Raw genomic sequence first — 20,976 nt, forward strand, 5'->3', positions numbered from 1 at the left:
CTCTGAGACATTCTAAGGCTAGAACCCTTGTTTCACGTATACCTATACACATAACCTAAAAGTAGTTGTATGCAATAATTAATAATTGTGTGCAAGGGAACTTGCATCATTCCCCTGCTCATCGGGATCTGTGTAAATTAGTGATCTTTGAATCACTGCAATAACTTTACAATTCAAACATTAACCTTCACTGAACTAGTTTCTCAATATCTTTAATACTTTGTCTTTATGTGTATATGTGGGGTATGTGCTTGCATGAGTGCAAGTGTTATTGAAATCAGTCAGGTCTCCCAGAGCTGGGGTTATAGACAGTTGTGGGCTACATGGCATGGTGCTGGGAACCAAGCTTAGATCCTCTGCAAGAGCAGTATATGTTCTTATCTGGTGAGCCTTCTCTCCAGTTCTTCAATGTGTTATTCATATGACAGGTCAAGTATATAATCTCTCTCACTGGCCAGCTTCTAACTACACTCAAATGAATGAAGAGCCAGTCACCAACAGGGACTGTCCATAATTCTACTACTTTAATTGCCTGACCAACGCTGAAACAGCCAATGGTGTTGAAATCCACAATGATGTCTGCTAGCCCATGAGCAGAAAGCAGGCTTGTCAAATGCTAGGCCCATGTTTCCACAGAAAAAGACAAAATATTAAGTGGGGTACAACTGGGATCATTCCTTTCAGCACAACAGCTCTCGAATCACTTGGATTACTGATCGTAAAAGTTCAGTTTTGTCATAAAGATACAGTGTATGTATGGGGAAACCAAGGCAGAAATTTTATTTAAAACACCCATCAGAGAACGACAGGATCGCATTATATTTGGTTATAACAGACCCACATTCTTAGTTTTCTGTTTATATGGCCTTAATCACCTTCCCAAATGTGATGGGCAAACTGAACTGTCAAACTGATTGAACTGAAACACTCTAGATTAGTAGAGCACATTTTCAGGTCTCTGTGAGTTTGTTTCTTGGCCCAAAGGTCATGCTGTTTTGACCAAGTCAGTTATTTAATCTGTGGATGGATTCAAAATCTGAACAGACCATCATGATGTGGTCGGACCATAGAAGAATGAGAAGAAAAAGCTGGTTTGTTTACTCTGACAGAGTCCTGGTCAAGAGTTATTGCTAATCATGTCTCAAATACTTAATCATCAGAAAAACAATGGTTCACATTCATCCTTGTACAAAAGGAGTGGGCAGTCAGGGAGACAGTGATTGTGAAGGCGTGACATGTACTCTGTACTGAGAGCTTGTTAGGATTTTAAATATCCATCTCCTTTAATATTTATTGGAATAGAGTATGTTCTTCCATAGCATACAGAAAGAAAAACTGAGTGGCAAGAAGACTGAGAAACTCATGAGGGTCCCAACTCTAGGAAGTAATGGTAAGAACCTAATTCAAATTGTGTAACTGGAGTCTATGCAGGACTAGGAATTGAAGCTAAGTCGTCAAGCACCTTATACAAATGCTCCACACCTTAATTAAATTCATAGCTCCCTTTTTACTTGTGTGTGTGTGTGAGAGAGAGAGAGAGAGAGAGAGAGAGAGAGAGAGAAGAGAGACAGAGACAGAGAGAGAGAGAGAGACCGAGAGATATGATAACTTTTGCCAACTTGACACAAATTCAAATCACCTGGGAAGAGAGACCCTCAGCTGAGGAATTGCCTCTATCAGATTGGCCCGTGGACATGCAATCAAGCATTTTCTTGATTGATTATTGACATGGCCACCCCTGGGCAGGTGGTCCTGAATTGTATAAGAAAGAAAACTGAACTTGAGCCTCTGTGTGAGCCAGCTAGCAATGTTGATGGTCTCTACCTCCATTCCTGCCTCTAGTTCCTGCCTTGAATTACTCCCTGCCTTGGCTTTCCTCCCTGATGGTCTTGCAACCTACCAGTAAATAAGCCCTTTCCTCCCCAAGTTCCTTTTGGTTGGTGTTGTATCATGGCAACAAAAGCAAAATGGGACGAATAGAGTAAATGCTGTGCTTGAACTTACTCTGTACCCAAACAGTTTTTATATTTGTGATCCTCATGGCCCAGGCCTGCAAACAGCTGTACCACAAGGCCGCATATGAGTCTATGCTTTAATTATATCCATCTTTAAAACTCAAAATATTTCAGCTATGTTGGTCACAAATCAAAATCAGTGTGCAAAGCATTAGCAAAGCATTATTCTCCCTGTGAGAATAGTAAGTGGTGTCAGATATTATAAAGTCCTAGAATGGCCTCCCAAATAAACAGAAATTTAAAAATTAGGCTTCTGTCTAATGATGAGTATTTACTGGGACAGAAGAAACATAAATCTGAACATCATGCCCAGAGTCACTTTGGGAAGGAGAATACTGCAGAAGGAAATATAGGCCAGTCTACAGTCTGAGAAACTTTCACTCAAAAACCTAGGTGACTGGGCCTCAGAATATGACTGGACTGGCAGTAGGTTCAAATCCTGTGATCCTTCTGTACACCTCACCAAAGTTTTTCAACCTGAGCTACAAGAGAGGGAAGATTAGAAAAACCACAAAGTGGGCAAAGTCCACTTAACTCACCAATGTGACAAGACTGTGATGGTTTCAAACAGGCCAAAAATAAATAAATAAATAAATAAATAAATAAATAAATAAATAAATAGTGAGGTGACATGTAGTAGAGCTCTGATGGACTTGAAACAGCCTCCTTCTCGATGTGAGACCTCATTTCATTCCACTGAAAATCAGAGCTTTTGTCACTAAAAGACTAGGAAAAAAGAAAAATGATGAGAGTTCCGTAAAGAGTACATGAATACATTATGATGGTCTCTTTAAACGGCAAGGCCTGTGTGAGTGCTTAGAGTAGTGTAGTTACAGTGGTCCCATTGCAGTCATTGTCATGGAATTGTACCTATTGGGCTACAGATGTCATTTAGAAGGAAGGAAGGAAAGAAGGAAGAAAGGAAAGAAGGAACCAATGATGCATGGTGGTTTAAATGAAAGTATTTCCCATAGGCTCATATATGTTGACAGATGGTCCCTAGTTGGTGGTATTGCTTAGAGAGATTGTGGAACCTTCAAGAGGTAAAGACTTGGAAGGCATACACCACTGGAATCCAGCTTTAAGGGTTTATAGCCTTGCCCCTCTATCTGCAATACACCTCTGCCTCCTGTGTGTGGTTGAGATATGATTTCTCACTTCTTGCTCTCTCCCACGTGCCATGACTTCTCTGCTCTTATAGATTCCAGTCCCCTAGAACCATAAGCCAAAATGAACTATTATGTTCCTGAAGTTTCTTTTGATGGTGGTATGTTATCACTAGCAGAGGAAAGGAAATGTCACAGAAATCTATGGCTTTAGCAAAGAATTCTGAATGTAAATGACACGCTGACTCTAGGTCCAGCTCATTTGCAGAACTGGTGGTGCCTTTATCATTCGTGGAGCCGCAAGTTCTTTGTTCCCAGAGAATTGGTATAACCACTGTGTTGGCTTACGGTCCCTGTGACACACTCAGTTCAGCTTCCCCATCCACTGCTGTCTACAGAGCAGAGGCCTTGCCCAAAGCTTTACCTTGCTGCTTTTGCATGGTAGTGAAGTCCTCAAAGGTCAGAGTGCGCACAGGAGGTCTCCAGAATGCATAAGTCTCCATGATGGCTTCAAGTCCAGTTCTGGAATCAAAAGAGACAGAAAATCAACTTGTAGCTAATTCCAAAATGTCACTGACATTTAAAAATGACAGGTGTGTTGTCTGTTGAGAGGCATACTATAGGCACTGAGGGAAGTCAGCCTGGGAAAGTGCAGGTTCTGGATGCTGCTACATCGGTGGAGAAGGAGAGGGGAAACTAATTCAGATCGTTCACAAGAAAGTCCTTAACCATGATGAAGTTGAACGTTGACTTTCCTTCCTAAGAGGTTCAGTGGGCATGATAATAAAGTGTACTTAAGGTCAAGGGTACCATGAGTACAGCTGAGCAAAGAGTGACACTGACTGCTTCTCATGCCACCACCATTACCTCATCATGGCTGATACATCCTGTCCCAGAGCCAACCCCACATCCCAAGAGTGTGAAGGCTCAATGAAGCTGTCAAGCTGAGGTGACTCCAAAGTTCTCTTAAGTCAAGAGAGAAAAAGTAGGGCACCAGAAATAAAGGGAGAAAACAAATACACTCAAGTTTTTTATTGTAGCAAAAACATATCTACCCAAAGGAGAAGGAAAACTATGCAATGGGCAAAAAGAACAGTCCATATCTCCAAATGCTTTATCTTTGTTTGTAGCTTAGTAAGTGGTCATTAAAAACCATAAAGTGTCAGACTTTAGAAAACGTCTAGTATTTTAAGATACATTTATTCACAGCTTCTGTTGTGCTCATGTTATACAACCTGTAGATTGGAATGTACACACATAGTTTCTTTACCATTCAACTACTTCTTTGTAGGAAGTGCTGAAGTCATTGCCAGATGACTACCAGAATATTGTTGATGATACACAACATCCTCAAAACAGAACAATGCTTGGAGCTCTGCTGAAAGCTTTGAGTAGAGCTTTTTGAGTATTTATTTCAAAACTGTTTCTCCTATGTCAGGAAAGAGACCCAGGGACTGCGGTAGGTGGGAGTAGAAGAATGGGGAACCACAATGGTATATGTCTCTTCATTGTGAAGTCACCACAAAGGGCCTAATATGCCTCTTAGGAAGAGACAGGTCTTTCCCCCTGGAAAAAAGTATGCTCTCTGACCTTCTACCTGAGTACTTCACTTGTTCAGCTCTGTTACATGCCAAGAACAAAGTGAGAGGTTTTATTTTAAGGGAGAACAAATACCTTCTCCCTTTAACTGGTGATGACCACCCCCCCCCCTGCATTCTTCTCAGATGAGCCACACACACACTGATCGTCTCCTTGTGTTGGAAAATTTGCTTTCTGGATCAGCTCTAGTCACACACTTCACTTTCTAAAGTCTTTCCTGGATCTTGGAGGCTTTAAATACACGAACGCTGGCAAACCAAACTCTGTATTTTAAGAAGAAGTTCACAGGAGAAAGCAGTGCATGGTGTTTATTAGCTGTTAATCTGTGAGAGGCAGGAATAGACAGTATCTCTACCATCACCCTACATGGGTCCTGAATGTAGTTCGTGGAACTATTTGTGGATAGAAAGAGCTCAGGCAATTAAAGGGAGTTCAGAATAATAAGGGGATAGTTAGATAAAACCATGCTGAGCCTGGGCGGATAGAAGAAACAGATAGGCCCAGCTTAGATCTGACTGCTTTGTCCTGGAATGTTGGCAGCCCACCAGAAAAACCTAGGATTCCCTTTAATGGCACAGGAGGCTCACGGCAGATGGCAAGGGTTTATTGTTCCACCTTCCAGTCCATGTTTTTCAGGGACAAGTGTATGTCATAAGGACAAAAGCTAGCACAAGGACGAATAGTAACCCTTTCTCATTCCATAAAAAAGTGCTAGCAAACTGCGAAATTTCAATAGTACCATAGCATAATGCCTATTTTCCTGTTAATTCTATTTATTGAGTAAGTAGAAATGGGTTTGGATTCTTTTCCATAATACTATTTCAAAATATTATGTTATGGTATGAATTACTTTATAAGTAGTTGACTCTAAAATAATGACTATGTGTCAGCTATCAAATATAACATAATAAAAACAGCAATGGAATAATATATTTAAAATATAAGATTTATAGATGTTGGGTATTCTGTCTCTTCTGGCATTTTCTTCAATGATTATCTAGCCTCTGTTGATGCTAGAATTTCTTGAGAAGATATTCTGAGTTTTTGTTAGATCTGTTGTTATTAAACTACTTCTGACATTTGGCTGAAATCTCTGATGTAATTATTTTCATCCTGCAGTGAAATGATGAAACTCTTATATGTTGCCCACTAAGCATCCTTCTTCCACATCTCCTCCTTTCACCTTCCTTAGTCTAAAAATACAGCATGCCTTCCATAGACATATCCAGGAGTTCACACAACAGGGGTTTTCTCAAGGCAAAGGTGTAGTGATAGCATTTGTATCCCACCCCCAAAATCAGTGGCAAAAATTATCACATTACTGGTCACATTATTGGACTAGTCACATTATAGTCTTATTATTGGTCTATATCTTTCACAGTTCAATAATTATATTTTTACCATATAAGAAAAGTATAAATTAACCTTTAATATATATTCTCCTGTGTAGAATGATAGAAATCTCGTGCATTTATATTATTTAGTCTTTTAATGGATTCTGGATGTTTCTCTTTTTAGAAAAATTTAATCCTATTTATTTGTTATATGCCTTATATTTTGTCTCAAACTCTGTCCAACTTCACTGATTAGATCTAAGTGCTAGAAATTACTAGCACTGTATCTCATAATGTAGTATAGGGCCATGGCACATTTAATAATCCCCTTCTTTCTATAGCTAACTTGTATGTATTTCAAGGAATTTAGAGCCAATGTCTGCCTTTGCCCAAGTGCCTAGGAAAATACTTGTTGCACACAGGGTATGACTCAATTTATATCACTGAATTAACGAACGGGTGTCACTGTTTCATAACTTTAACAATTTCCATTTTCTCAACTGATACATGTTGAGTTAACCAAGTAGTAGAACTATTCCACAAATTTCACCTAGTACCAACTCTCTTTTCTAAGCTTAATTTTTTTTAAATCAACTTGGCATAAAAATAAAATCTCTGAAGACAGAAAGAGTCCTCTAGTGCCAGAGATTAGGGCTTTTTATTCTGTCTGATTGGGATTGTGCTTTTATTGATTTAGGTCTCATCTCGGTTTCAGGTTTCCCCTGCTTCTTTTGTCCTAGATTTAGGACTTCTGACCTTTCATTGAGCCTGAGTGTTCTAGCAGAGTCCAGGCATTTCTACCCTTCGCCTTCTACAAGAATGTTTGTCAACGACCTATTAAGATCTTCATCTACTAGATGTCTACACAAGGTGTATTGGGCTAACCATTGTGTCATTTTATAAAATTTTATCTCCAATATTTACAAAATGGATCATTGTTTCACAGATGCAAAAAGCCGCAGTGTCTGGTTAATACGTTCCACATGGTGGGCCCCTGTGGGCTATGGCACAGCAGAGACCTAGCGTCATCTCTGGAGCTTCCAATCAGAAACAGTCAAGCTGGCAGTTGTTCCCTCTTGCTGGCTTTTCCTCGTTAGTCCAGTGACAACAGAGGCCATATCTAAACCCCCTTTGTTTGGTCTTTTGGCTGTAACTTCCTCTCTGGTCTCCAAGATGCTTCTCTTTTGTCTTGGCTGAGCCAAAAAATGTGCTGGAGGAGAAGAGGAAGGAGGCAGAGCTAGCCAAAGAGCTCCTTCACAAACTAATGATGCCTCCAGATCAACTGCTCTGGAATCGTAACCAGATTGTGAAGGAATACCCTTCCAACTGCATTTAAAAAATACTTCTTTTGTAGTCCCCCAAATAAATTGCAATAACAATTATTAAAATGTCTGATTTAGGTATCACTGTGTGCAATTCTCACATTATCCCAATCTTCTTCATCATTATTGTCTGTTTATTTTCTCTTTATCTTCACCCCCTTAACTTCTTCCTAAGACTGTACTAAGACTACCATGAAGAGAGCACATGCAACAGGTTGATGTGGCCAATGGTCCCCTCTCAACAGAGGGAAGTCCACAGCTAAATCTATTCTAAGGGAACAGGAATTTTGAAAATATAAAGGAGTAGTCAGACAAAGAAAAAACTTAGGAGATGTAAAGGCAAAAAAGACACAGGGTTGTTGACCTTAAGTAGTGTCTTCTTCATTTAAAAAGTGAAAACAGTATAAAAAAATAATTGCAGTATAAAACGAATTAATTGGTGGAATGTATGATATACTGGAGATATGTAATAAGTGCTGTGAAGCATTGAGCAAGAAGTATTTAATATACCTAGGAAACTAAAGGAAGATTCTACAAAACGTAATCTATAACTTCATCTATTAAACAACACTCTAGCAATCTTCTACTAAGGACAAGTGGTAGCTTTTGTGGCAGGGTCAACAGTATGTGCAAAGACTTAGCAATGTGGAAGCAAAGGTATGCTCTGGGTACTTAACACAGAAGCTCTGTGTCTGATGAAGGTGTGTACAATGGACATCCAGTCCAGATCTAATTACCGTATCTCAAAGTTCTTAATCTATCCCTGTCCTCTGGAGGCAAGGTCAAACCTTTCACCCTTCCCTCTCTTTCATTACTTTGTGGAATCAGCTCCAACCTCCAGTTGCTTAAGATATTTTCTGTTGTCATGCTCTAAAGGACCACAGATCAGAAGCCTACAAACTGATTAAACAAAAACCCATCGTGCAAATTTTGGCTTCACAGGGTATAACAATTATATCTACACAATAAAGAAGCTGCTATCAATAAGCCTCCTTCACCGGTATGGAAATAGAAGGAATCAATGGAAATGTGTTTGGAATTGATTTAAATTGCTCATCACCTAGTGGTCCCCACTACATTTCTTTGGATAAGCTGTGATATCAGTTCAATGTCTCATGAATAATAAAATTTGTAACAATACTAAACAGGCTAACTAAAGCATTAAGTTCCTGTATATTTGACTGAATACTGTGGCTTTGAAATGTGAAACGAAAGTCACACAAGGAACAGACGAATACTCTAGTTAAGAGCTTAGACTCTAAAGATAGTCTGGTTTTTAACTAAGGCAACTTTGGCCAAAGTACGGAACTGTTTCATAATTATAGTCTCCATAATTATAGGATAGGGAACTCTGGATTGTGTTATAATAATTGAGACTTAATAAACAGCTTGATTGAAAACGAAGTTTATCAAGGCAAGTGAGATGAGGAGTTGGTCGTCATTGTTCCAATTCAAGCAAAAGAAATTCTGCTCAAGTTGCAGCTTGGTCTAGCAGATACAGCCTTGGAATTCATAGCTCTATTAGTCCTCTGGCTCTGGATAAAATGTCGAAGGAGCTCCATGTTACCTAATTCCATTTCTCGTTTTCTCTTCAGAGAACCACAAGTGTGCCCCTCGGCCCCTATAGGCCTCATTATCTTGCAGATGTTTCAGACTCCAATATACTAGTCATTAAAAAGACGTCACTGCGTTCAATGACACCATCCTTGGGCAGGAGCCATAGATGATAAAACAATTGCCAACATTCTCTGGCAAATCCATATGGCCAAGAGGACAATGGTTGAAACAGCTCATGACAAGGGAGGGAGAACAAATAATAAGGCAGAGAAGAGCATTAAGTCCTGGCTAAACAAATAGCCATGGCTTGGATGAATAGGAGGAATACAACTGCCAATAGGAGGAGGAGGGTGCCAAACTCTAATACAGGGCCAGCTACCTTGAACGACAAATACAACAGTCCCTGAGAAGTCCAACACTGATTGCTTCCATAGACCCGCTGAATGGCAGAAGTCACCCATGCCAGGGATAACAAGAAAGTATGCAAAAATCTACAGAGGCTGTGAGACTGCCAGGAAAGAGCAGGATGAGGTTAGCTGAGAAACTGCAGCCAATGGCCCTAGGGGGGACAAATGAAAACACAGCAGTTGAGCTTGAGGGGGACACTTGGGATGTAGTGATAGTTGAGAAGAGGCAAGTGGTCAACTCCTTGGCTCTAAGCTTGCTACTTGAGTCTCATGAACAATGGGGAGCCGGAAGAGGTTGGAAACAAGGTTGGCCAGCTGTGCCTTCAGAGGACAGTGAAGTCATTCTCTGGATGCTGTGACAGGCTGGGTCTGCATATTCTGAAGCCAGTAGCTCAAAATTCAGATTTGCCATCAGCGTAAAGGGAAGCTCTGTGAGGAACCTCAACTCTGAAGTAAAAATAGACAACTTGGACCTCAATTCATATATGAAATAATTATTTGTTATTTTAAACGTCTAATTTGAATACCTAGAAATAACTATTAGATTGAATTGTACAAAGTACTGGTGCTTTGTCCTTTTAATCTGTAAACAGCCATTTCTTCTGTTTGACTTAATAGATGGATACAGATGCAGGCAGGATTTGAATTAATTGTATCTGACAGAGCACTCTATTACCAGATATCAGATGAAGCACATCTACTGGTATTTTCCTCCCAACTCTCCAAGGAAAGTCATTTTAGATCTAAGCAAAGATGCATTGGCCTGGGGGTTAATGTATAGCTGACTTCTCTTTGTCTCTCCATCCAGTTAATTGGGAAACTCCTCCCTATACACACCTCTTCCTACTGAGCATTGTGGGCCTGGACCAGGGGAGACCTCCTGTCTTAAACTCATGAGAGCAGTTCCTCATTCCTTAGGCACGGCCTTGGGATAGTAGCTGCTGAGAGTGGATTTTAGTAACATTTTTGTTCTCAAATATTTTCTCTACCACCACTCAAGAAAGTTTTCTTCCCCTTGTTTAAGTAGTGACATCACTGAATATCCCTTTTCAAAATGTGAATTTATCCTCTCATGATGTAATACCTGTTACCTCCTGAAATAGTGTGTACATAGGAACAAACTATATGAAAGCCTTCCACCAGCCACACCCACAGCACACATACTGCTAGCTCGGCACAATGAACAGACCCAGAATTCCTTTTGTATTCATGTGTTTCTGCAGGTCTTATGAGAAAAAAGTCTGCTTTAATAAAAAAAACCCTACATCCATATATAAATCAGCCTCCATGACAGATGACCACTCTCTGACTACTCTTGAGTTTCAGGTTCATGTGCCCGGACTCAATACTCCAAAGATGGACTCCATAAAGAAGGACATATGCTCCTAAAATACTGCATAACTTCAATGGCTAAAGAAGTGTCAATCTAACAGGGACCTGACTTGGCACCATCAGCTGTAGCTTCTAGAATGCCGTGTCAGCTAGACAAAGGTAGAGGAAATCTTGAGGACTTTCAGTTGTTATAGATACAGTGGAACTGGGTATAAAGATCAAATCCAAGGCTAAAGGCAGAAGGAAGGGTACCATGGGAAAGAAGACAGGCTGTCACTGTGTAGTATTTTTGAGAAAACTTTGAGAAGAACTCTTTGGTTCCCATGCAGATCCTATTTTAATCCTTTCTTGTTTATGCGTGTGTTTGTTTCTGAGGAAGTATTTGGGAATTCCATAAAATTTCCCAAGAAAGACTTAGCAGCCACGTCTAAGAGACAAGGGTTTCGCATCAGATGTGGCTTGGGAGACCCATAGAGCTCTCTTTTCCTCCATTGCCATGGCTCCTCCATCTCCAGGCACCATCTGTACAGTAGTCTTTCCCTCTAGCTGAGCAACAAGGACTCTTGAGGGAAGATGAATCTCCCAAGGCTACTTCTGACGTCTTAAAAGTGTCCCTTTTGTCTTCAGCTTCATGACCCATTTCTTGCCTACGCTTCATGCTTCCCAGTAGGCATAATTTACTTCTCGGTTCGTTGCCAAGTGACCTTGTTCAACCAAACCTCACTCTGCCTTAGGTTCAACCAAACCTCAATTTGCTTTAGTTCTGCCTCTGAGAACTTTTCTGTGTCTCTTCCAAACACTGAAAACTTGTTAGTATCTTTCTCCAGGAATCTAGGAAGCACAGGCATGCCTGGTCTCTGCAGCAGATCACATGGCCCCTTGGATATGTGGGTCGAAGCAACAATTCTGTCAAATCAGAATCTGACAGAAGTAAGCAGGCTCAGATTTGCATCCAAATTGCCCTTAGTTTTTCTAACTAATCACAAACTCAATCCTTCTTCTCTCCCCTTGTGCATCCAAACCTGGCCCTTGGTTTCTGGTCTCCTTCATTTGCCACTTGTTGGAATGAGCCTTTCTTACTGTTCTATTTAATTAATTTCTTATTATTTCTTTTTAATCTGTCTCTCACTCATCAATGTGGTTTCGCAACTAGTGATCAGTTTTCAATTGACTCTGTATACCTGGCACTGTGAGAGAAGGATTAACTAAGAGGATAAACTTGGAAAAATACAGTTCTGGATTGCTGACTCAATCAAGAGAATGACACAGCAATCTAACACAATGAAGACCAAAATACCAGTGTAGTAGCTGGTAAGATTGTCTGGAAATTGTGGCACAAAAGTGGGGTTGAATGAGAGGGTCAGAACTTCCATAAAAGAAGCTGACTCCCAACTTTATAGACCTCCTCTGCTAGGCTTAGCACCCAACAGGAAGTCTGTGACTATTTACACTGTAGATGCAAGCAGATCCTGGTGGATCCTCCTTCCAGACCCAGCCATTAGATCAGCCGCTGGATCTCATAGGGAAAAAAAGGACAAAAGAACAATTCTATACACCAGGAGCCCATATATATCTATAGCTAAGAATGGCAGCTAGAGTTCAGCTCTTGTTCTGTACTACGCTGTTTATTTCAGAGGAAACCTATGATCTGGGCCTCACTCTGATGGGATTCAGTGTGTGAGCCTCAGAGGCCCAGGAACACTGCCCAAGGTACAAGTCAAGCATACAGTGGGTGGTTGCATCCTTCCCATCTTTCCTCTTCCCCCTTCTCCAGCCTCTGGATTGTGCTGGGATGGATTGAGATCGACAAACCTGAACGTGTTTTGGTTTGAGGTTTGGCAACCTCTGTAACTCCAAAGTATTCCACAAATGTTTTGTGTTCTGTGAAACCAAAAAACATTGGCCAAGCACTTTCCCCTCTAATTTTTAAGCCCATGTGTTTTTAAAGGAAATGTAATCCGTATGTTTTAGTAACATTTATATGCAATTCATCAAGCTGTGCTCCTCCGCATGAGTCATTTGATGTCTAAAATGCATGTGGAAGAACAGAGGTTGGGAAGAGCAGTGTTTGCATGAAAAAGCCACAGATGAGAGGCTGGACAGAAGGTGATGCACTGGTCCTGACGCTAACTCAGAATCACCAGGTCCAGGATGCAAATCACTCTCCACATACTCCTCCATCTATCTTTCCTATACACATGATAACACCAAAAGTCTTGCCCACATCAGATCTTGTAGTTAGCTAGTGAGAATTAAGTCACTTAGCAGCTAATGATAATTGGGTGATTTTTGAACTTTTGAAAGAGGAAAACCATTCAAAATCTTTAGACTTGCCTTAGCAAGCCTATTGTTATGTAGTTTCCAAGAATGTTGGAGAAAGAAGCCATACACTCTTGTCCCCATTGTAAGACACTGAGAGTGCACCCCAGCTTCAGCTGCCAGCTTCAGCTTGGTTTTCTGTCCTCATCTGGGGATCCTTGTTTATAGGGCATATGTAGTGATTGAGAAGACTACTATTGGCAATAGTCTACGAACACACGTGCAAGCTCACAGGTGGCTTTGAGACAGACACAGCATTTAGACAATGTATGTTATGTAGAGGAAGAATTCTACACTCAGGGTCTGTTGTCACTAAGTCAGTCAAGGACAGGATGCTAGCACAATGCATGGGATGTACATTTCTGAAGCTGGGCAGACATGAGTGTTCACCAGCACTCCACCTTTGCTCTGGGATGGTGACAAACCTGCTTAACACCTTCATGTCTCAAAACGTTTGTAAGAAGAAGAAGGTTTGAAAAATGAAAGATGAGCCCCCGGATGCTAAGTGTTCACTTGCAGAGAATGGAGAAGTTACTAATAACCCTTCAATTAACCTTTATGGAGTTTTACTTTAATTGACACATAGTATATAGCTTACATAGCCCTCTATGTGTTGCAGGATAACTCTATGTGTGCACAATATGCGATGATCAAATCAGGCCAATGTTTTTCTTCTCCTTAAACACCTCATTTCATGCAATTGGGAAGTTTTGAACTCTTCTAAATGTGTGATAAATTGTGAGCTTCTGCTATCTTCAAATGCTGTTGCATATCAGAACTCACCTTCTTGTGACACTCTATTTTGTTATTTACCGTTCTTCTTTCTTATATCTCTCCTTACTCTCTCTATCTCTATAACTTCCAGGAACAACTGCTGTGTTTCTCATTTCTACAGAAATCAACTGTTTTAACTTCTGGATATGGAATATACTACGTGGCTTTTTGTGGTGACTTATTTCATTTCCTTTGGTCCCATTAATGCACAAATGACAGGATTTCATTCTTCTCCTTAGAGTATGGCTTGCAGGGTTTGATATGGCATAGGAAAGAATTCTCATACTATAAGAAATAGGCTAAGCCTGACTTCCAACCTCAGCCTTCTGCACTATCACATAAACAGTCTGTCCTTGATTTACCCATAGTTGTATTTTCAAGGAGTCTTACAGAGAAGAGTAACCCATCAAGCAGGACAGGAAAACCACCCACCATCATCTCTGAGCAGTAAGACATTCATTCCCTAGCCTCCAGGAGAAACTCCTCTCAGCAGTTCAGCTAAGTAGCCAGTAGCCAATCCCTCAACACTTAGCAGTCGTAGTGTAAGGCAGAAGGCAGTGAGCTTCGGTTCCTGAAGCATAGGTTTAATGTTAGTGAGCACAAGCTATTTTGTCATACATGGGCATGTCCCATCCCATGCTACCGAGACGCAGTTATAAAAAGGGCCTCACTGTAGCCACAGAGGCTCCCCAATATGCAAACACAGCAAACACATGTCTGTCCTTATACCTGATTTCTAGAAACCTCCCTTCTACCTGCTTCTTAGCATTGGATCATCTAACCTCAGCCATCCTATTGAAACAGCTTCCATTCCCACTTGACCTTCTGGTTGATTTTTATCAAAAATCTATGAATTTTTCCTTGCTATCTATGCAACACAGACAAGAACATTCTAAATAGTAACTTCCAAGAGTGTATACCTTCTATTATAACTCCTAAGAGTGGGGTGCTGATCAACAGGAAGCTCTAGCTGAGGAATGAAGATCAACTCTAGAATAGGTGTTTGAACAAATACTACACATTGCGAGGGCTCCAATGAAACACAAAGGCAAGGAGGTAGCAGGGGGAGAAAAGTGATACATTAAACATCCATAAGAAAATAAACAAAATACTAAATACTACTAGAGAGTCTCACCCTCCCCCAACAAAAAGAAAAGAATAGCTGAATAAATGATATGACCATGTTTGGCCCTGGAGACAAATATTCAGGTATAGAGCAGAAATTCTTACCTCGGGTGGTGGATATGTCAAAATATACAGAGCACTACAGACTTATCAGAAAAAAATAATATACAACTGCTCATGTACACAGTTATACTTACACACTAGGGACCCACAGACCCTGAAAGCCATCCATGATCTCCAAGCTATAGACTTCGAATACTCTTGCCATCCATGGCCTGCCTACCATGAGTACCCTGCCATTTTTTTTAACACCTTATCACTAATTAAGTCTTCAAGAAGCTCAGAGAGCAGTATCCTAGAAATTCAAAAAATGGAAATGCTTTTGGTGACCTGGGCAATGAGTTAAAGGTGGAGCACATCTGAGACAGAATGAATATGTGTTTGTTCTTTATTGACACGGCTAAGAAGAAGAAGGCCTTTGTGAAACAGGAAATCTTTTGACCAGGAGTCACTCGCTCACTGAGTTCTAGAGTACTGTTACCTAGACCATAACTTAATGTTATCTAAACACTGGAAAATTGAGTGAAATTTATGTTACTCAGTGGAGGTGACCTTATGGATTTTGAGTCAAATGAAATTTATAGATACCTAGATGTATGTCGAATATACAATAAGAGTTCAGTAAAGAAGTGCTCCTCTAAGATATTTTGTGAAAGAAATGATTCACTGTGGGCAGTTTGTAGTATACATCTATGGTTTAGTGAAGTGTACACTAGGAATTCACAGATCCTGAAGCTATTCATGAACTCCAAGCTACAGGCTATGAATATCCTTGCCATCCATGGCCTACTCAGGGAATGTGATTAGGTGGTTTAGTCATTGGGTAGGCATCATAGAATGTCCTTCCTCAAATCTAGACATATGCCCACTGCACATCTTTACCATAAGGTAGACGTTATCACACATGGGGGTCTGTTCATGCTCAAACATGGTCTGTGATTGGATAATGTATCTCATCTTTCATGGGGTAGTTCTAAATATAAATTGTTGATTTATCAAAAAAAAACTGCTGTAGAGAGAATACCAAAGATAATTCCTGACAATCTGTTGTCCAGATGTAAAGCAGTCCTTGCAGATTATAAAAGAAGCCTGGTGTCTGCTGAAAGTCAATCATGTTGCAATGCCCAGTGTCCCCATCACACTCTCCCAGTCTCTAGTGCCAGTACCTGGTGAAACTGCCTAATTGGAAACTGTAGGCATGTCTGGCTTCCCAACTTGCCATAAATTTTAATTTTATGTAGGAAATCATTTAGAAGAAAGTGTTATCAGTCAAAAAATCAGTATAGTCTCAAAGACATTTCACAATGGGAGAAAATAATCCTGTGACCATCTGGCAAGTCCTGAAACCAAAGGTGTTACAGGTAATAAAGAAAGTTGGTATTCCCCCTCATCACTGAAACTTCTCCTTGCTCTAACAGATGGAGACTGCTGCAGAAAACCGCAACCAGCCAAAAGATAAGAGTTACGAAGCAAAGCCCAGCTAACACATCTAACAGCCCAACCCTCACACCCAAAGCTCAAGTATCAGTTTGGGAAAGGGGTGGGAGGAGATTCTAAGAGCCAGAAGGACAGGAATGGTTACTGTCAGAGTGTGTCCCCTAGAGACATGAGAGGAGCTACACACACGACGTCTCAACAGCATGGCTATCTGGGCATGACCTGAACAAAGACAACATAAATGAGCAACCTAATGTGGAGAAAGAAGAGCGCACAACCCTCTCTCAAGAGCTACAGGCTGCTAAGGAAAGCTGAGAGAAGGAGAAATAGTCTCTACCTCCAGTTGGTTGTCTAATACCAAATGGTCAGGCACAAAAACATCCATGCAAGTACACTGTCTGTACAGAGAAGATTGGATTTGTATATTTAGAAATACACACACACACACACACACACACACACACAAAACAAAGAAAGGGACATGAATTTTGAATTGTAAGGGGAGCAGGGGCAGAATACATAGGATGACTTGGACGGTGGAAAAGAATGGAAGGACTGTCATAATTTTAATCTCAAACACTAGAAAAATTATTTTTAAAAAATGAAAAGAGAAAGGCGGTATTCTAGAAACACCCCCCCCCTTTATAAAGTCAGAAGTGCATGTGTCTTGGAGGTATTCCCCAGGAGTAAAATTATTACACTTGTTTTTACAAATTCAGCTCATGAAGGTAGTAATTTTCTGAAATCTTCTATTTTTCAGAAATGCGAAGCGCGTTAAGACACCACTGTAGGCCATACAGCCTTCAGAATACCAGAGAAGTACACCACTCCACTTACAGCCACTCCACCGATAATGATAAATCACCATGTGACTTGCACTCTACATGGACTGAACCACAGAGCATAATGCAGAGGGCAGAACAGCATGAAAGATTGGTTATGGTATTTTAAGTTGCGTGACAAAAGTTTGGAAGATGAGCTTTCTGCGGGAGGGGACCTGGGGACTCCTGGATAAGCTATCCATTTCTGAATCAGTGCCACTGCAGAGTTACAAGCGTTCTTTGGGAACCGGGAGCCCAAGGATCACCAATGAGATCTGGGGAAAGGAATTTCATGAAGAAGTCAGTAAGTTTCTTATCACAGAATTCTTACCTGTTTCTGCCAGAATCTCTGAATCCTTTAGCAAAAGGGTTTCGGTCAATTTTTAATCTGGTGATCTGAAAACAAACAAACAAATATCAGTTGTTTTCATATTAGCTGATTTCCTTTCGTGTTACCCCTTGAAAATTAACCAAAAAAAAAAGCACTCTATTAATAACAGCTGTTGTTTTTATTCCATTTCCTTTTAGAGATTTAAATTTCGGCTTGACATAAGGCTTAGGCCTGGCACCCAGATGTGTAACTCACTTCTTTCTGACAACCAAGGTTTGCCCTGTGTGTGATTGTGATCTCACTCCCACTCCCTGTCCTTGCTCCAAACTAGTGACAAACTAGTGTTTGTGTGCAGACAAACACAGAAAACGAACACTGAATGGTGGTGTGGTCCGTTGTTGGTGACGCACAGGGAGGCCCTTCAGGAATGCTTGTTGAGTGCACTCTGTAAGAGAATGAGTGATGAAGAAATGGTTCTATTCATCAGTTCAGTCCAAGAAACTACCAACGGGAAATCAGCTTCGGACCATGGGAGCCAAATAATTGGCTGCATTTCCCATTTTGCATAATATGTGCCTTTCCTGCTACCAGAATTGCTCATTCAATGACCTGAAATGTTTGTAGAAATGACGCAAAAGGCTACTCAGATTTGACCCAAAGTGCTGGGGTTCCTCAAATAGAAAACCAAATGAAGCTACATGAAATGCATTTCATTTGGTCTCCAAGACTCACCAGCAAATCAGAAGGAGCAGAGGCTGCTTAGAAGGGTGATAAAACCAACACATACACCTATTGGCCAGGTCCTCAGAGACCGTTCATTTTTAACCTCCTCTTAATATCTCAGACCCTGCGATTGCATCCTATGTTCTTCCCAGTAAATCCTAACACCATTGAATATATCATCCTCATGCTTCTAGACTAGAAAATGCCTAAACAACACGTTCCATATGAGCCCTGGTGTTTCTGCTTCCAGCCTTGGTCACGGGAGGCATTTTGATACCTTTGTGTCTGAACCAGATGTAAATGACTTGCTCTACTGAAGTCATAGACCCTCAGGCTTCCAGAGGAGAGTTTAAAAATGTAATTATACACACCCTTCAAGATCTGGCCCTCCTGCAATCTCTAAGGTAAAAAATATGAAGCCTTTCGACTTGCTGATCCCTCAGAGTTTTCAAGCTCATTTAAAATTTTGAAGTTTCAGAATAATATGAAAATGTTCTATGAAATTAATTTCCCCATCTCTCGTTGTTGGCCCTTGGCTCCTGGTTCCCAGAAAATGCTTTTATACTCTGCAATAGTGTTGATTCAAAGAGAGAGAAATAAGTGGTTTATTCAAGAGTCCCCAAGTCCCCTCCAGCAAAAGGCACATCTTCCAAATTTATTATTACACAACTTAAGGGCTGGGAGCTCAAATAAACGAAAGGCACTCTGCGTAAAGCAAGTCTAGAAATACGGAAATCTCATCGTTTAAGGGAAGACTCAGATTGCTGCTAACAGCAAAACCTATTCTCACTAAGACAATGAAAGTCGGTGCCGCTGCTGCAGCCATTTCCTAGTCCTTCTTCCTTCTCACATCGTCAGAGTAGAATTTTCCAAAGCCAGAGCCTTTAAAATGTCTTTAAAACGCAATGTGAGATTCTCACAAACAGACTCTAACTTGAAAGCTCCATGCTGGCTTCAAGGTTATTTTGCTCCCTAAACATTCCCTGCCTCTCGAATGGTGCACTAATAACGTAGCAAAGGCAATTTTACATCTATTTTATAGACCAGAGCAGGAGCCTAAAGGTTTGGCTTTCTGAAGTCCGGTGTCTGCCATGTGAATACTGTATTGAATTTAAAGAGTGTCACTGCTTTTCTGTGTTTGACTTAAAAATCAGTTCTTTCTTTCCCCATAACCCACCGCAATAAACCACACACCATATTTTCTTTTCAAGTTGGGGTTATAATATTTTATTTTCTCTTTCAAGTTGGCTTATCCTGTCCAACTCATTTATGATAGTGGTTTCTGATATACAGTTGCACTGCTGTGTTTGGGGTGCCTCCACAGACCCCTGTAAATATAACATTCTAGTTCATGGCTTGGGAGAAATAGTTGAGGATGTGATTGCCACAGCCCAGGCCACGGGATTTGTATGGAAATTTAATAGAAAGGGCCAAAGATGTTGGTAAAATAGCACTCCTGTACTTGCTCCAAGAGTTCTAATGGGAGGTTTGGAGAGATTTAGGAAGAGTGTGGCTGTGATGATCATTAGTTATCAAGTATTTTTTGTGTGCTAAAGGTGACAGGTGACACAGGTGACAGGCTTGGTGGGCACTCAACATGTTGCTGTGTAACCTCTTTGCTCTCAAGAAGTTTATAATCTAGAAGAACAAAAGGCAGACATGTGGAGTAGTAACAACATAAAACCAATCATAATTAGATTCACAACAAAAGCAACTTAGCCTAAAAACTCAGAAGAATCAGCAAGTTGAAAGACTTTGAAGTTAAGAATCATCTTTCTCTTTCCCAATTGGAGACAAAGACTAAGCAAAGAGTTGGGCTTCCTGTGCCTAGGTCTTCCCATTCAAATTGAAACCTAAGGCCTGATCAGAAGAGTAGTATGTATGTATGTATGTATGTATTATGCATGCATGCATGTATATATGTTGTGTGTATGAGGGGTGGTTAACAATTACACAGACATGTTACAGACTCATCAGAAGCTAAATAGAGGACTTGGATGAGATCTGGAGGAATGCTGGGCCACAAAGGAGACCCAAGAGGCAAGAAAACAAAGCTTCACTTCAGCATCTTCCTCAATCTGTATCATACCAGGGACCCAACAACAGACTGGACAGATGGCCACAAAACTGCAATGAACCCAGAGAACATATAAGAACCCACAAGCAGCCATGAGGACACATAAATTTTCCATTTTCACCCTGTGTGTGCAACATACAACTAGAGGCCTGAAGTCCAGTGGGGGAAGAGAAAACTGACCTGTGCACCCAAATCAAATCAAGTTATGCTAAGAGATATAAAGTTAAAATAGAAATACAAAGGTATCTATTCCCCTGCCCTACTCTATTACATATTGGTCAAGGCCTTTTAGAGAAACCAGCTACACAAAATTTATATATATATATAAATGTATGTATGTATGGATGGATGGATGCATGCATGTATATATGTTTAAAATATGAAGAGGGGAATGAGAGAACGTTTGAGTGAATTCCAACTCCAGGTCATACTGTTTTACTAGTGGGATTCAAATATGCCTTCTCACCTCCCAACCACAGACAGTTCCTTGACTAAACTAACCTAAATGGTCTTAAAATTGACCTCCTTCCTTCTACCTCCTATCTTGTCTAAGCAATTCCAATGATCTGCAGTTACACATTCCTACAGCATGTTTCATTGACTACCCCCGTACAGATTTCAATCCAGCCTCCTTGAT

General features: G+C 40.6%; 2 protein-coding genes across 2 annotated transcripts in view; both read right to left on the reverse strand.

Moving 5' to 3' along the window:
- Positions 1 to 20,976, reverse strand: part of Ccdc175 (coiled-coil domain containing 175) — a 464,210-nt gene that overhangs the window by 196,536 nt on the left and 246,698 nt on the right. The window lies entirely within an intron of this gene.
- Tbx15 (T-box transcription factor 15) overlaps positions 1 to 20,976 on the reverse strand; it is a 101,920-nt gene that overhangs the window by 9,986 nt on the left and 70,958 nt on the right. The window contains exons 6-7 of the mRNA XM_032907916.1: positions 17,540 to 17,604; positions 3,546 to 3,643 (exon numbers count right to left, since the gene is read on the reverse strand). Coding sequence (XP_032763807.1) covers positions 3,546 to 3,643; positions 17,540 to 17,604 — 163 coding nt within the window. The remainder of the gene's footprint in view (positions 1 to 3,545; positions 3,644 to 17,539; positions 17,605 to 20,976) is intronic.

This window comes from Rattus rattus, chromosome 7 (genome assembly GCF_011064425.1).
Source record: "Rattus rattus isolate New Zealand chromosome 7, Rrattus_CSIRO_v1, whole genome shotgun sequence".
NCBI lineage: Eukaryota > Metazoa > Chordata > Mammalia > Rodentia > Muridae > Rattus > Rattus rattus.